Source organism: Polistes dominula, unplaced genomic scaffold (genome assembly GCF_049000335.1).
Source record: "Polistes dominula isolate Pdom_NZ unplaced genomic scaffold, Pdom_raw_medaka contig_23, whole genome shotgun sequence".
NCBI classification, from domain to species: domain Eukaryota; kingdom Metazoa; phylum Arthropoda; class Insecta; order Hymenoptera; family Vespidae; genus Polistes; species Polistes dominula.
The window spans coordinates 3,436,311-3,455,025 of NW_028300963.1; the positions used below are offsets into that span (position 1 = coordinate 3,436,311).

The following is an 18,715-nucleotide window of genomic DNA, read 5'->3' on the forward strand; positions in this document are numbered from 1 at the left end:
AGATAACAACCCCCAAATCCTAACCCTTTATTTGTTTTGATTAAACTCGAACGTGCTATATAATCAAAGTAATTATTTTTTTGTCTTTTAGGTATGCACGGTCGTGAAGTAATCGAGCATGTGGAGAAAGGTTACCGTATGCCCAAACCATTGAACCATCCATTACCGGATAGTATATATCGATTAATGTTAATGTGCTGGGATGCCATTCCTGAAAAACGGCCGACCTTCGACTTCCTCAATCATTATTTCGAATCATTTAACGTAACTAGTGAAATACCTTATCTCGAGCCACCGACGGACTGATACACAGCCCACATGCAGAATCACATGGTACCGCATGGTCATTATCATCCAGCGCACGTTAATTGTGCCATGGAATTTTACGGTATTTATTGCTAAAATGGAGGAAAATGAAAAAAAATAAAAAAAAAAATAAAAAAACAACGGCGATAACCACACAAAAGTGTGGAGAATCGTTTTTATAATATATCGTTGTAATGATGATGATGATGATGATGATAATGATAATGATGATAATGATGATGATGATGATGATGATGATGAAGAAAATTGAAGAAACGAAATGAAAGAAAAGGAAAGAAAATAAAAAGAAAAAAAAAAGTTAAAACAATGAACAGAACGAAATTCCGAATATCGATGATGGAAAAAAAATAATTTATGCGAATATATATAAATGTGTGGTGTCTCTTGATGACAATAGAAAAAAAAAATGGAGAAGGAGAGATGATGAATTTACGGTGATGATTTTATATGAAATACACACGCTATATTATTCTCTACGATAGAAAAATCTACTTTCTTTCGATCGACGAAAATAATAAAAAAAAAAGAATAAACCTTTTGTGCCATGAACTTTATCCAATTTCTCATAGGTATTTATTTATCAAAGTTAAAACAAGATGAAAAAAAAAAAAAAAAAAAAAAAATAGGGCAACACAAGACTTTGTGTAATCATTCTTCTGACCAATCGCGAATAACTGCCGATAAATGTTTTTTATTTTTATTTTTTTTTTATTTTTCAACGTTCTTACACTTTGAAGAAAAATACGAGAAAATGAGAGAAGAAAGAAAAAGAAGAAGAAGAAGAAAAAAAAATTAATTAATTAAAAAAATGTACCAAAATTTGAATTCAAGCTTTGCGACCAATTGTGAATAACTGCCGGATTTTTTGAAACCTAAATGTGTTACCACGACAGAAAATAAAAAAAAAAAAAAATAAATAAAAACAATAAAAATAAAATGGAGAATATAAAATTTGTCTAGTATATATATATATATACATACATAGTATCCTGATTTAAATCGTTCGTTAAACGTTTTCACAATTTCGAGAAATATTAAATGAACAATGTTTTATCGAAATAATTAATAGTATTAATTAAGGGTGTTTAGAAACAGTGTAGAATTGATACGAATTGAAAAATAATGTAGTTATTAGGTAGTATTTAAAAGTCATAGATTGTATAATCATATTTTAGTCCGTTAGATTATTATCAATTACGAATGAACAAAGAAGGAAAAGAGAGAACAATATGTAATAATAATAATAATAATAATAATGTTTGTCATTGATCTCCGATCATAGTCGAGTTTTCCTAATGAAATGAAAATTGTATCGACGAATATCTTCGAAAAATTTTCTTAGATTTATTAATTATTAATCAACTGTTATATGTCGAATGTCGTCACGAATGCACAACAAAAATTAATGTGTTTTTTTAAACGGGGCTAGTGACAAAGAATAATTATTTACGCGACTAGGGAATGTGACTGCATTACTTTAAAACGTGTTGTTACATCACATCCATACTTAAGCTTCTCATTTGTTGTTTGTTTGTTTGTTTTTTTCTTCTTTTTTTTTTTTTTCATTTTTTAATGCATAACGCATTAGTATCATCCGACATATATGTATTTATGATGTATGTATGTATGTAATTTAAATATCCAGTATTCGTACGCGATTATTTTTAACTGTGATTTTTCCCCGAGTCGCGGAATATTATATATAAATGAAAAAAAAAAAAAGAAAAAAAAAGAGAAAAAATGGAAGAGACCAATGTCCACACAAATGTTGGTGTGTAATTTCTTTTTTCTAATTTGCTTTAATTGCAAATTATTTTAAATGCGACTGCAATAACTGCGATATCGATAGAAATGATTTATGTAATTTACTTCGGGTGCAAGATTTCTTTCTTTTTTTTTTTCTATTCTTTAAAAGATTTTTGCACTTTTCGCGAAAATATCGTTGATTACGATGTATATGGCAATAGAGATTAGCGTTTTCTTAGTTTAATATTAATAATACGAAAAAACGAAAAAGTGCGTGTGTGTGTGTGTGTGTGTGTGTGTGAAAAAGGGAGAGAGAGAGAGAGAGATCAAATTGAAAAAAAAAGTTACTAATATTGGTATAAGAAACCAGGTCATACGAGAGTGTGTTTGTTCCGCAAAAAAAAAAAAAAAATAAAAACAAAACTTTATATTATCTTCTCTCGACATGCGTACATTTGTGAATGTGTGTGTGTGTATGTGTATGTATGTATGTATGTATACTTATACGAGTGTGTATGTACGTTTTGCGAATATTTGTATGTACGAATTGCGTAGAAAAAATTCTAGTAAACAAATGAAACGCAAGTTATAATAAGCCATCGATGTTATTCGTACAAAATGTTTGTATGAAAGAGAAAAAGAGAAAGAGAGAGAGAGAGAGAGAGAGAGAGAGAAAGGTAGAGAATAAGTGTACATTTTTTTACTAAAGATAAATACAAACGACAGTTTAAAAATTAGTACGTAGAAATACCTTTTAAAAGAGGTAGGAACGTTAAGAAAAAAAAAGGAAGAAAAAAAATAAATAATAATAATAATAATAATAATAATAATAATAGTAATAATAATAATAATAATTAAATGCGAAATATAGATATTCGAATATCTCCTGTGAAAAACTCGGATAGATACGTCGTTTGAAAAAAAAAAAAATAACAAAAAAATCTATGTACGTATACAAACATTTTCCTTTTTTCTTTTCTTCTTTTCTTTTTTATATAGTTATTATTCGTGTAGAAAAATACATGCATATATATATATATTAAATAATATGTGCGTATTTTGAAAGAAAGATGAAGGAGGGGATAGGGTGTCTGATATTTCGTCTATTTCGTCGTCGTCCCATGCGAAATGTCGTATCGTTAGGATTAAGTCTATGGATATATAAAATCATTAGTTTATCGAAATTTCGTTGTGAAGAAATTGAAAAAGAGAATAAGAAGAGAGAGAGAGAGAGAGAGAGAAAGAAAGAGAGAAAAAAATAATAAATAATAATAATTGTGTTATATACGCGTGTCCAAACTAAATATTTTTCACGAGCATATTATATTTACTGCAGAATTTGTCGATTGGCACGACATTTGACACGAAAAACAAATTTAAGAAAAGAAAAAGAATAGGGGGGGTGGGGTAGGAGGGTGAAAAGAAAAAAGAAAAATATATGTAAGCGGTGATATGCGCGTTAAAAATGATGTCACGTCACGTCACGTTTTTTAGTAGCTTTAGAAGAGCTATTTACCAACGTCCAGTAACATTTTTCTATAAACGTTTTATACTGATCAAAATGTTGTTGTTTTTCTCGTGAGGAGTATAGAAAATGAAGAAGAAGAAGAAGAAGAAGAAGAAGAAGAAATTGAATGAAGGATAATCATTTGAAAGTTTTCAACGACGATCGCGAAAGTCGCCGTAGTAGTTTGTAAAAATAGTTTTATGCAAGTTCGATTCCATGTAATAATGGATTTAAAAAAGATAAAGAAGAAGATGAAAAAGACAAGATTACGAGAAACAAATGATTTTGAATTTGATATCGAATACATTGGTTGAGAAATCGGAGAGAGATTTTCTAATTCAGGGGTTGAAATGGTTCCGATAATTAGTGGAACTATTAATTACACGGTTTTGACTGAAATGGTAATGAGAATCGAAAAAGATATTATAATTGTAATGAATATAATAGTTTTCAATCATATCTATTTAAGTTTCGGTATTTCAGAATCAATATTACATCGATTATGTAAAGTTTCTAGAATTTATTCGATTCTATATAATAGAATTTGTAATTATAACATCTAAAACCATTGGAAAATAAATTATGGGAACCAATATGGAACCGATATAAAATCGAACTCGATATATAGACTAAAAAAAAAAAAAAAAAAAAACAAAGAAGAAAATCATTATCTTCAGAATATTTATAACATTTCATTCGATTCTCATAAATGTTTTACAAATCAAAACCAATATCATAATTGTTGTTCAGCCCCTGATTGTTAATTTCATTAGAATTTAAATGGGTTTTTTTTATTTTCTTCTAACTTTTTAAACTCTTGCAAATGCATCACGTGATAGACGTATTCTCTTTTTTTCGTTAAAAAAAAAAAAATACAAATTAAAATTATAAATCATATTATCAAGGACAAAGGGATTCGCCAATGTTTCCACTGCCATTCAGTAATTTAAAAAATCAATACGTTACGACGACGATTAATTTCTATACCGTGTGTACTTACCAAAAAACAATAATATTATACAAATAACAATAGCCCTGTTGTGCTCTCTTGATGTATATCGTGATACGATCTCAATTTGACAAATTCCTATATTATATATATATATATATCTTCTCTATGATCATTTAAATGCATAAATTATCATCTCGCCGTTGCCCCGTTCAAATGAAATCTTGATAAATCTGTGATATAGTGGCAGACCTCACGTTTTGATACAGAGTTTGAACATTGCACGGGATTACTGCGATATTATTGCACGTTATTACGTTGTGTGTATATATATATATGTATGATAGCAAGTTTAAACGGTTGATTATTCGGTCGCGATAACATGCACTTATGGACAAGAATAATGATGATAACATTAATAACAATAACGCAATTGAATGGTCTCGTCACGTGGTGCGTGCACAGAATATAGAAGAAGAAATAATATTTTTTCATTGTATTCGAATGTTCTAACGTAAACGGCGCCACGTCAATACGATTCACCGCTATTATCCGAGATAAAAGAATCTGTATACGTATAACGTCATCATTTTTTATGTACCAAAGCTTATTATTAATTAAGTAATTTAATGATTACTTTGTATTATTGGATTAATTATCTTAAGCCTATGCAGATAAATATATTATGTACCATATTACATTATTATCGAGATATTATTTATTATCCTTAGCCCATCTTTTATTATCTCTGATTATTCATCATTATTTTTTGGTAATTCATCGAAATTAGGATATATAGGTAAAAAAAAGAAAAAATTGATGAAAACTTTTTCATTTATAATATAATATTTTTTGATCCCAGGAAATTTATTCTAAGACCAATATAATTTACTTTGAAATACAAAAAAATTTCTTAAATAATGATTTTATCTTTACAATCGAAATGAGGACATATAGGAAAACATATATATATATATATATATATATATATATATATATATATATATATATACATATACATATATAATAGAAATAAACACAAAAGGATCAAATAACACAACATGCATATTTATCCATCGTAATATGTGCTAACACGACTTCCCATTAAAGATAATAATAAAAATAATGCAGAAAATAAAATTCGAATAAAATGATATAAGAAATAATTCGTGATTGTTTTTCGCTTTATCTTTTTTCGATTTTGTTTTTTTTTAAACATCGAATAAGCTTTATAAATTATGTAGCCTTTTATTATTTTAGATATAATTTAGGTATCAAATTAAATTCTTGTAACAAGAAATGCGCATTTTTGGTTAAATGTACATCATTTCTGCCATGTGAGACATTTTCTTTGGAATATGAACAAACTCTTCAAAATAGCTGGCAAGTTCATCTATAGTAACGTCACAGGAAGGTGTTGATATACGAGCTTGTATAGAACAAGTGTTTGTATTTGAAGATTGGCCGGATACATTAATCGTATCCAGTTGGATACCTCCGCCAGGACCAGGACTTCTTTCTAAACTTGGCATCGTATTACTACGAGCTCGTTGAAAACTTCCACCTTGATAATTATCTACAATACTAGTATCGTCCTTAGCTTGTCTACACTCCTGACTAATATTTAACGCCTTAAAGTCCTTAGTGACAGAACCGTGACCAAAAGTTTTACAATTTCTACCAGGAATACTATATCTGCAGGTCTGCTTGAATAAAGTATCTGTTATATTATCACTTAAACAATCAGAATCAATAGAATTTAATTGCAAAACAGCCTCTTTTATGATAGAGTTCTTTTTAGTTTTATCCTGAAGTCTTTCATTTTTAGAAGGCTTAAAGTTCGTTGTACTTTTTACACCCCGGGTAATTGTCGTGGATGGCACTGATCTGTTAGGCATCGATCTTCTTCTAAACAAGTAGCTGCAATCTGGGCTTGTGCTCTTGCCTCTTCTTTGAAATGGATTTGTTGCTTTCAAATTATCAGTAGAAGCGATGCTAAAAACAGAAATCAGATAAAGTTAACACTTTATCATTCGGTTTGTAGGAAGAATCTATTAGTCTTCTTCGTATAAATAACAAGCGATTTTTTAAACAGCATACGCTCTACTATTGATTAAACTACAAATCACAAAAAAACACTTGGTAATTAATAATAAAACAAAAGAAAAGAAAAAAGCATATTCTGAGCTAGTTAACATATGAGTCATCGGTTTTAACAGAAAGCCTTGAATATGCTTGTATCATCAAACGTCTGCTTTCTCGCGGATTATGCAATCCGAACAAAAGTAAAATATATCTCGCAATAACATTGATCACGTTCAAATATTATTATGCGTGTTTTCTTTCTGTCTCTCTCTCTCTCTTTCTTTCTTTCTTTTTCTTTAACATCGTTACGTTACTTTTCTCAAGGTGCAATACACTTTTCTATTATTTTGCGTATCAAGAATACAAACGTACATTCTTAGGAACAAAGTGGATTTATAATTGGCTAAATGAAAGACCTTGACCGAGAATAGACTGCGAGGAGAACGATATATAGAAAAAGAGAGAAAGAGAATATGTATAAAGAAACTCCACCGAATAAGACTTTCGTCAAACTACTATAGATGTAAGAGTTGAAAAGGACACGATATAATATATCGAAAAGGAATACTCACTGGGGACAACTAGTCGAGAGTCGATCGATTTCGAGCTTCTCCAAACTCGCCGGCAGAACTTCGTCAGCCATTGTCAAGATTTTGAACGTCCGTGGACTCAGTGAACGCGGAAACATGGCATCGTGCCGGATAATTGAGATGAAGGGCCACCGTGTATGTTGGCAAAACAAAACTCTTGACAGTTCTTAGGAAATTTCCAGAACGTTTGAAGGTACGACGGCGCTACTGCGCGTCACCTTTTTAAAAAGAGGTTAGAGTTGTACTTCCAAACACAAAGGTTGGATGATGCAGCGTACGCTATGCGTCGTAAGCGAAAAACTATATCATCAACCAAAAACAACCAACCACCACCGAGAAAATATTATTTTCCATTCGTATTATCAATTATTTCATTATTTTTTCTTTTTATTTTGATGAATTATATTTGTCCACACATTATCAATTATGATCAACCAACGAAGATGCTTCACTTTCCCGCTCAACTCAATTTACTTTACAGTACTTTGCGATCAATCAATCGTAGACAGCACGTAAATAAACACGATTTTGCGCGCAGCTGCCATTTTCTTGGTACTATTTGTAACGGGAGATGACGATCTAGATGACGCTACGTGTATTACTCTTTCATTGGCGCGCTTTTCAAAATTTCCTAAACACGTTCCCTACGTTATTAAAAATCATTGTTTGCTGTTAAAATAAAATTCTATGACGATTGATAATTATAGAATATGTTATATTTATATGATAGATTTCATGAAATTACTATAATTATTCTCTTATTTGATTTTGTAATATGGTAATGTAATTATATTTTAGCGCGTTTTTTTGAATTTGACAAAAGTTCATCGTTTTATAAGTTCTCATTTATGATTAAAGTAACATTTTTGAATAATAGAAAATAATAAAAATTATATCCATTATTCTTTTATGATTATTTTTATTTATTATATTAACCTAAACTTAAAATTTATTTAAACTATTTGATTTTTTTAATGTTACTTTAATTATACTCAGCTCATTAATTTGGTAACTAGGAAAATATAAAAAAATGCTAACAAGATTTGATATAATATAAAAATATAATATTATAAAATTGTAAATGAACGTATGGTATAATATTCACGCATCCGTGTAGCATGCGAGTTGTGCAGGCAGACAGGCATTTGCTATCGGCTCAAAAATCTGATGATTCAGTCGTCGAGGCTAACGAGAGCTGACGCACTCAGGATGGAGCTTTATTTTAGCATACGGACAAAATATTTACGAATTCCGAGAGAAAGAGGGAAGGCACTTTGAGAAGTAACAATATCTACTACGTAAATTTAAATAAAACTTTGAGAATAATCCGAGGATGTGTGTATGTGTGTATCAATTGTGTGAAGATATTTCAATAAATTACAAGAAATTTCTAACGCAAACGTTTAATCGTACATTTATGAAACTAGAAATGATCGAGTATATAGGATAGATACACATATACCATCTACATAAACGTGATTAATAACATTTGGTCGATATAAATTTTTTACAGCCATAAAAAGACCCTAGAACTGAACGTACTGATCGTAAAATTGTTCTCAAACCATAGAACCAGCCATAGAACAAGCTTGCAAACTAGCAAACCAGCAAGTAAGTAAAGTAAGTAAGCAAGCAACGGCGTTTTCCTGTTTAAACGTTTCAAATCCAATTTTGGAAACAGTCCAGAGACGTTTTGCGGTGCATCAGCTTTCGTTACTATCCCATTACTGTGCCAGAGAAAGAGAAACAAAGTATATAATACGCATACGTTGCCCTCGCATATCAGTGCAACATGCTGTTCGCAAATCTTCTTGCCATCTGGAAAAGGATTACATGCCTAGATTACATGCCTAGATATATATATATCTATATATTATTTGTGAAGCTTCTATTTTACCTTTTAATTTGTAATGAAAATAAATTCTAAATGTTCTGCTTCATTTCATTTACTTTTCATTCAAATACTTTCCATTAGAGAAGAATAATTACCTCTTCTATTTTTTTTTTAACCATTCTTTTAATTCTATTCTTATTTAATGGAATTATTCGATTTCATGCATCGTTTCACAGAAAAATCTTTCGCAAAAGATTCAAAAGAGTAATTTTTATTGAAATAATTCTGTTGCTTTTATCAAACCTACCTGGATTTTTATTATTTTCTTCTTCTCTTATTACACATAATACATTTATTACTTTAATAATAATAATAATAAGAAAAATAACAAAAGAAGATAAAAAGAATTTTATTATTCAATTTTCGCATAGTAATATATTATATTACAGAAAGAGAGAGAAACGTTTCAAATATTCTCATAAATCAGTAACAATAAGAAAACTAAAAATAATTAAAATAACAGTCGAGAATTTACACACACTACCGGTTTCACTTAACTCGCGAGTTTCATGATCGATAGTCGCATTCTGGAGATGAACCATGAGACACCTACTTGTACAAACATAAATATAGGTGTATGCAATGTGCACGTGTCTCTGGGAAAATGAGGAAAAGAGGAGAACGCTTTGCTCGGTGTTTCAAAGACTATTATCTACGAGATGGCAGGAGAAACTCGCCTAATTTATCACTCTACAAAGTGTTATTTAGGTGTGATTAAGGGTATTCTAAGTAAACGAACGAACCAGGTGGACTTTTCTTTTGTTAACAAATGTTAACAAAAAAAAAAAAAAAATACATTAACTTTGATCTCTTTCTTTCTTTGCAACCTTGTATTCCATTTTATTTTATTCATTCTAACTCCTTTGATGATTCAATCAACGAGACGGAAATCGAGTGTAGTAGATTCGTTTAAAAATAACGACACATTTTTTATAAAAAAAAAAAAAAAAAACGAACGAAACTAAATTATCACGCGAACTTTGGAATTCTTCCGGTTAACGTAACGAATAAAAAAATAATTATTCCCATGTTTGCTAGACGTCGTAAACGTCATCGAAAATGATTTTACGATACTTTCGAAACGGCTGAAAATACAAACAAGATGTTCAAAAGCGTGACGATGCTTTTCTACTCATATTTTTTTTATTTTTATTTGATATATTTAAAATCGTTAACTTATTCCTGGCGACTTATTCCATTCGACATCGATAAATACCTTAAGAGAAAATTCAATCCAATTTTATTCCTGTTACACATATTCCTCATGGTTTCATCATAATAATTTTATATGCGTTAAATCATAGTTCTCCCCCTTGAAAAACTTGTTCTCACTCCTTTCCTTTGCGATTTTACGATCTTCGATCAGCGTTACCAGATGTTACCAAAACTCGCGATTAAAACTTGGCCCAACCAACTATTTCGCATTATTGGAACGTGCCATGCGTTTCATGTGCTTTCGCTAGAAACACAGGGAATCGATGTTTCTATAAATAAAATGATTATTCCGAGAGAAGGAATGAATATGGAAGATGGGAAAGTCAAAGATTTTGATTTAACAAGATGATCTTTGAAACGACTTATTTCATACTTTGTTATACATCTATACTAATTTGTTTGCGAAATACTATTCTAACTGTCTTAAGTTTATTGTCAAAGAAGAAAAGAGAGACAAAGAGAGAGAAAGAGAAAGATTAACACTTGGTCAAATTCCAAAGGCCTCGGTTGTCTAAGTTAATTAACGTCCTATTAAGATTGACGTGACGTAACTTGAATCGTCTTATTTATTACCATTACTATAGATGTAAATCAAACAGCAGCACGTCGTCGTTCAATCTCATACTAAAACGTGTTTCTGTTCTTCAAAGACGGTAGGTATCTTACCACATATTTATTTGTAGCTCCTAAATCTTTTTTGTTTTGTTTAATATCTTCACAAATGATTTTTATTAAATATTTTCCCAATGATAAATTTCTTTTTTTAATATTAAAATATATATCAAATATATTATTTGATTTCTGACATTCTGCTCGTATATATATATATACACGTAGTTACTACAATGTTCTACGCTAATTAAATGAAATTCCTTAGTAGAGTTTTTAAAAAAAATGAATGTATGCGTGGATATAAATTATCAATATAAATTCAATGTTAGGATAATTGAAGAGATAAAGCGTAGGCGTAATGAACCGAATTCCAGAAAATCCAGAGAGAAGAATGAAACAAAAGGGAAAAGAGAGGAGAGGAATAAGAAAAAAAGAAAAAGTAAAAAGTAAAAAAGACGAAATGCATCACGGAGTTGTAGGATTCAGGAATGAAGAAAGTACGGGTTCCCTCTCGTCTCTTTTGCGATCTTATAAATCACAGTGATGGTGGTAGGTTGGTTGGTTGGTTGCTTGGTAGGTAGGTAGGTTTCTTTCAAGCTGAGAGGCCACACGCGTTACAAAATAACTTCTCTGCCTCAGATGTTCATCCCTCTTTCTTTTTTGGTCTTCTTTGTTTGACAAAAAGTCAGCATGGACAATTGCGGGTTACCGTTGACAATGTAAATTTTCCTTTTCTCTAACACGTAAGTCTAATATCGTAAATCATTCTCAAATGAGTTGATGCTAGGAGGGGTTGAAAACGAGATTTCCTAAGCTCTGTGTTCTTTGAATTGTGGATGCACGCGTGCTACCTGTCAAATAGATCACTTTTTTATATAAATCAAAGAAAGAATGAGAGATAGATAGAGAATAATAATAAAATAACAAGAATAAATAATTCATAGTTTATCATCGGAAATTTACCTTTGTTAGGATTTAAATAATTTTCTATGACAATCTGTCAGCAATGATACGGATTTCTTACATTTCATTTCCACTCTGGTAGGATTCTCTTCCTGGTTTAGTTGACATTTTATCTTCCTTCAACTTTCCTTACCTAAAGACAGAAATAATCATCGTCATCTTTAGCTTCGTCATCGTAGTCATCGTCGTCGTTCACGAGTAAAACTCGTATACCAAGGATTGAAATTATTTACCAGAAAATTGTTTGCGTGGGTTTAAGAGATGTGTGACGCAGAACGATGATCCCGATGATCTTGAAGATCTTCATATGATTTATGATACGTCCTTTTCACCATCATCTTCTTATTGAACATTTTTTTTATTTTTATCATACTCGCACACACGCAAACACGCTTATTATATATTCATTTATAATAAATTTTATACGCTGAAAATAAATATTTGTAAATGGTCGTTTATTTGATTTAATATAATACTATTTTTTTGTTAAAGTTAAGATCCCCTTCTTCGACCGATTAAGATTGAAGAAGATTTCTTAACGCATAGATCTTACTGTGGATATTTGTACACCCACGCATACGAATGTATCCTCACTGTTTGCTTTGCCAATCAAACGTCAAGACTCTAACCGAGAGATTACGTCTCGTCACGCCCAACTCATCGTTAACGTTAGAACACACACTCCCGTTACGAAAGGACTGCTTAGAGTCGTGTCACGTGTAACGAGCCAGACCATGAGCTATCAATTATTGGATATGAGATACTCTCTTTCTCTCTCTTGTCATTTTTTTAAGAGCTAAAAGAAACAAAAAAAACAAGAGAGGAGATACCACTTTAATCTCTTTATCGTACACTTAATGAAGTAACCATTCACCATTTGACATAGTTACAAGATTGATAAAAGTGTGTAAAAAAAGAAACACAAAAAGATAGATTTATTTATAATATTTTTATGATGGGGTAACATCTGTGAAAACAATGAAACCATGCCAAAAGTAGCCAAATGATTTAAACGAAAAGTACAATTGAATTGTTCTATTAGCATGGTACTTAAAAGAAATTAAATTACAGTTGGATGTTAATCGTAATTATTAAATTATAAATTATTATTTTTATTATACAAGTTAAAAATTGTAATGAAACATTGTTATCGATATTCTTCCTTCTTCTTATCTACATAATACCTTTTATATACAAAGATAGTGAGTGGTATTAGAGTTTCTTTGATGGAAGTAGAAAAATCGATGATTAATCGGCCGACATGTACACGGAAGGATTTTAAACGCTTGGTAATATAATATCTCGTATCTCTCTGTAACTTACATAAATAACCGGACATGCGCGCGACATTACTTTCTCTATCTTCGTTTATATAGAAGAGAGTGGAGAAAGAGAGAGAGAGAGAGAGAGAAAGTAAGTGAGTGTTTTTAGAGGCAGATTGAGATACCTACTCCGTTATAACTTTCGCGAGGGAGTCAACGAATCGCGAATAAGCTCGTCGTTCGACGTCCGGACGAAAATATACCTCTAACTCGGCAATGGACTGCTAATACTACCAACTACCAAACCAGTCTAAATAAATGCTTTTCAAATTATTCTTTTATATTCTGTTTTATTTTCTTTCTTTTTACATTATTCGTATTCATCATCAATTTTTCATTAGAACAATTAATAATAAATAAATAAGAACAATTCGTATAAAATTTGTATCTACGAAAAATATTTGAAAAAAGAGGGAAATTATAAACTTAGCCGATCGAATGACCGAGAAATACGATATCGAGTTAAAGCACATGAGACGGATATTAATACGTCGTGCTCGGTGGCACGCGTTGCTACTGCACCTGGGGATGCGGATTTATGCATGTGTCCCTCTCGTTATTAATACTTCAAACGCAATAGAATCTCATTCCTCAAAAAGTTACCGACAAAAAAACTTATTACTTATTCTACTTGAATCAAAAGAAAAAGAAAAAGAAACGCGTGACTTACCAACATAATATTTTGCTCCATAATTAATTAAATATCATCCCTTTTGTTCAGTTCACCCAATTGGTCCTTTGAAGAAGAGAAAACAGGGAGGAGGGAAGGGGACAAAAGAAAAGAGGAAATAAATAAAAAATACAAGAAAACAAAAAGAACGAAGTAATCCACTATTTTTTTTTTTTTTAATAATGCGGGGGAGGGTCGGCCTGTTCCCCTTTGCTGGCGAACTCTACTTAAGCGGCAGCAAAGCGGAAAAAGACACACCCTCGACCAACACACTTGTGGATTGACACGGACGAAGTTACTTTTTTTTTCTTCAGATTTTTCCCCAACACACAAACACAAACATACGGAGTGGATTATATTCCTTTCCGATTGTATTTCATCATCGAACAAATTTATACAAAAAGCCAAAGCTAAAAGACAGCAAACGTCAAGCAAACTGGCCAGGTTTGTGGAGGAGGAGGAGTAGAAGGGGAGGGTTGAAAGAAACAAGCACAGAAAGGTAAAAGAAAGGAGAATTCATGCACGCGCGAAAATAGAGTAAAAAGAATGAAAACCATTGGGTAGGTGGGTAGAGGAAAGGGGGTGGACAAAGCGAGCATTAATTTATTCTCAACAACGAGACTGAATTCTAACGAACGAACGAACAAACGCCCGTAACAATGGCGGATCCAATGTGCCAAGTTCCTCCCACCACCCCGTCACCACCTCTTAGCTTAGAAAATATACGATTCAACGTACGAATCAATTCGTTATTTAATTATCATTTCACACAAGCACATGTGTATTTGTACATGCACATACATTGACGTATAACAAGATTTGACTTTTAAGATATTTCGGTATATATTCGACTTGAAGTAGCGAATTGGCGCTATAGTTCGCCATTTTGTAAGAAAAATGAAAAACGAAGCGGTTTTCTAGTGCTACCCACCACTACTACTATTACTACAAACATAGATATGTACACGTACACAGGTATGTATATTATAACTGACGAGGTTTAGAGATACAACGATAAGTTTACTTGGTTGAACGTGGGGAGTCGGCTCGTTCTCAAATCGTTGCTTTTATGCTATTTCTCCTCTATTACGTGCACCTTGAGATACGCCGAAAAGAGAGAGAGAGTGTGAGAGTGTGAGAGTAAGAGAGAGAAAGATAGCTTCAGTGAAATCTTCCTTCGCTCCGTCTAAATTTAAAGTTCCAAACGGCTGCTGAGATATACGCGCCAATTCGAAAAAAGAATTCTAACCGAGGGAGAATTTTTTTTTCTTTCTTTTTTTTCTACAATATCGTAAAAGGTCCGCAAGATCTCTTTTTACGTATCCGGTATCGGTATAGGATAACCAGGGACCAACCCGAGACGATTGATTTATCGATTATTTCATTTCGTTTGTGTATTTTTACAAAGATCTCAGAAAACTCTATCTTTCTTTAGAATAGAAGTTGAAATTTTGTTGCAAAAGTTTATAGCCACTTCTTTTTTAATTTTGTCGTTGTCGTTCTTAATCGTACAACATACAACAAACACACTCAGATTTAGATTATATCACAGAAATTTTTAAACTCGATTTCGACGAATTTAATTCATCGCTATTTTTATCGACACGTACGATCATTGGATACGAGCCACGAGATTAATCGTTAAAATTCACTCTTGCGTGAGAGAGAAAGAGAAAAATGTTTTTTAAAACGTGAAATGAAAAACTAAATATCATTTCTGAAAGATAGTTTCTTAGGTCTTCTTTCACTTGGACTCATCAATACAAAAGATTTTCTTAAACCCAGTTTCTAATCCCCTTCACCCATTCTTAGTTTTTTTTTTTTTTTCGAAGAATACCTGTTGTTTTAAGATATAAAAAAACATTGTGGAAGAAACAACATTAATAGCAATTAGTATCGTTTCTACTGGAACTGTGAAGTTCAATGATCCCTCACCCACCCTCTCCTACATCGGAGTGAAAGGTAAACCTCTCGAAGGACACGCCTGCTTCTCTTTCTCATTCTCATTCTCATTCTCTCGTTCTCATTATCATTTTCTTCATTATCGTATTATTCGCACAATGTTCGTGTATTATTATTTTATGTATTTCATTCTAATTGAATAACATCATATATATACCTTAAATTGACATAATCTTTGAGGATAAATTTCTTTATATGTTTCTGCCTACGTGTTAATATATTCTATCTTTCTCTTTCCTCTATGAATATGGCTAAGGTCCAGCAAAGTATTCGCTATATTAGGACCGCCTTATATAACGTTAACTCATATCTATGCTATGATGATGATGATGATGATGTGTACGAATCTTTAACATGTACGATCAAATCAGTATGAACTACCATTTGCTAATAGCTTATGGTTAGTCAATCCTCTTACAAGCTACCCTTTGTTTTACTCTCATCTTCATCATCTTCATCTCATCTTCCCATTTAACCATCTTCATTATGTATATATATATATATATATATATATATATATATATATATATATATATATATATATATATATCTTTTTTTTTCTATTAAAAATACTTGGAAAAGTAAAAAAATCTTTTCTTTTTATACGAAAGATTATTAAAAATTAAAAATTGTTCTTTCTCGTTTTAATTAACAGTAATAAAATTTAATTAATGGTAAAAACTTTTTGACGAATTTTTAAAATAAACTCTAAGGTTAATAATATCTACATAATAGAGACCAATATTGAAATATTCATACACGTGTAACTAAGCACGGACCTGCTTGGGTTTTCGCCTAATTAAATTTTCCTGGAAACTACACACATGGTAGTGGGTTTTCTCTGTGTTGAAACTAGAAGCTTACTTCCGCTTGACCGTAAATATTTTTCCGCAAAATCTTCACTAATCTCTTTCTCTCTTTTTTTTTATTATTAAACAAGAATATATAAGACTTCAGGATATTTTTCCCTTTCCGTTGGTATTAATCGAGGATCATATAATTATTTTTTTTTTATTAATAGACGTAATCAACGAAGAATAATTTCGAACCCCTGCTGTCGTATTACGATTATTATCCTAAATTGGTGAGTAATACAATATATTAAGTTAGATGAACAAATTTATTTCATCTATGCTGTAATTTTATTTATAATTTTATTATAAATATTTTCAATGAGAAATATTTATTGTATGTGTGCGTATATATTTTTTTTTAACTTTGAATGCATTTATAATTTATTTTAAAATAAATGAAGAAATGAATTCAGGAACGTTTGAGTTTCTAACAAAGTACTTATGTATATGTACTGTGTAAATATATATATATATATATATAAAATGAGAAATACGGAAGGGACAGAATATATATATATATATATATTCCCTTCCGTATTTCTCATTTTCATCGGTGTAGATCCAATGTCCGCAAAACGACTGTCCAAACAATTAGCGGTCAACCGAGGGCGTTAATTTACACGACAAATACGACACCCTCTTTCTTCCTCCTGCCCTCAGGGTTGCTGTCAGTGCAGCACGGTTTACTGACTTAACTAATGTAAAAGAGACCTAACACGAGTAGTAGTAGTAGTAGTAGTAGTATTAGTAGCAGACCCTTTTATTGCGAGCATGATTGAATTAAAGATTAGTGATCCACGTAAACAAGGTGTCCTTCATTTATCTAGGTCATGGAATGTTTAAACTGATCAAACTTAATGGAACTAACATAAATGAAATTATTTGAAACGAAATATATATATATATATATATATATATATATATATATATATAAATATAGATAACACGTTTTACGATCATAAATAAAAAAATATATTTATATATTATATTTTATATATTATTTTTTAATAATACATAATATTTTTTTATTTAATATATTATATATATTATTTTAATATCATATTTATTTATTATTTATTATATATATTATTGTAATAATCCTGAGTAATATTTTTTTTTCTTTTTTCTAATCTAACCTAAATATATCTTTCAATCGATCATCGTTCGTTCGTTCGTTTTTTCGTTCGTTCAAAATTATTATTTCTATGGATATTTCGAAAAAGATATTTTCTTAGTTGATTAATTGCCAAAATGAATCTAGATATATCACGTTGCAGCCAATGGCAGCAACGTTTTATGGTTATTCGCGAAACAAACACGTTTCTTTTGCTTTACCCGTGATGAGGGTGGGTAGAGGGGTGTTGAGAGGAGGATCAAAAGCATTGAAAAATCGCGAACAAACCTACTGATGTTAACCTAAAAGTAGATAGGGCCCAACACTGCTTTCCCCACCCCCTTCGATTGTTTGTACGATCACCCCTCCCTCACCTCTCACCCATCCCCATACATCTCCTAATTTCGAACGAATGTCTAGTTAGCAGCTTATAGTTTGTTTTACTTGGCTAGAAAATCAACGAGGTCGATCTAGTCGGCACCGATCGAAAAGAAAATATGCAACGATCGAGATTCGCTATGATGAAATAGGTTGGATGGGTTGGGGGTGGGGAAAGGGGATCACAGCAATCGTATCCATACCAAAAGAATCGATCATTTTTTTTGGTTCACGTAAACGAATGAATATTTTTCTAGTTTCTGTTAGTTTGTTTTTCTTTTTTCTTCAAATCTTACACCGTTTAGTTAAATTTGATTGAAAACGTTCTAAAAAAAAAAAAAAAAATAAAAAATTATACTTCTAATATACCATTTATAAAGAAATTTAATACGCGTCAGAAAAATCTGTCAGTTGGCTAGAAACAAATGTTATTTTGTTTTATAAAACATTAATATGCATATTACAATAATTCAATTGTTAATATTAACATATGATGATTATTATTATTATTATAATTATTTCGATAT

The 18,715-nt window shown here is 30.9% G+C and overlaps 2 protein-coding genes and 1 long non-coding RNA gene across 4 annotated transcripts in view; 2 read left to right on the forward strand and 1 right to left on the reverse strand.

Moving 5' to 3' along the window:
• The window catches only part of Src64B (Tyrosine-protein kinase Src64B), a 38,869-nt gene extending 36,503 nt beyond the window's left edge, over window positions 1-2,366 (forward strand). For both annotated transcript variants that reach the window (XM_015318592.2, XM_015318594.2), the window contains exon 7: window positions 92-2,366. In XM_015318592.2, the coding sequence (XP_015174078.1) occupies window positions 92-306 (215 nt within the window). In that variant the 3' untranslated portion in view covers window positions 307-2,366. The remainder of the gene's footprint in view (window positions 1-91) is intronic.
• Window positions 1,851-7,707, reverse strand: LOC107065178 (uncharacterized). The gene is made up of 2 exons (XM_015318623.2): window positions 7,187-7,707; window positions 1,851-6,524 (listed from the first exon to the last, which is right to left on the reverse strand). The coding sequence occupies exons 1-2, from the start codon at window positions 7,300-7,302 to the stop codon at window positions 5,843-5,845; spliced, it is 798 nt and encodes a 265-aa protein (XP_015174109.1). The 5' UTR covers window positions 7,303-7,707; the 3' UTR covers window positions 1,851-5,842.
• A 231-nt stretch (window positions 7,708-7,938) lies between these two features.
• On the forward strand, window positions 7,939-11,328 carry LOC149032523 (uncharacterized). The gene is made up of 2 exons (XR_016176630.1): window positions 7,939-8,547; window positions 8,718-11,328. It is a non-coding gene; the product is annotated as an uncharacterized LOC149032523 (long non-coding RNA).
• The last annotated feature ends 7,387 nt before the right edge of the window (window positions 11,329-18,715 follow it).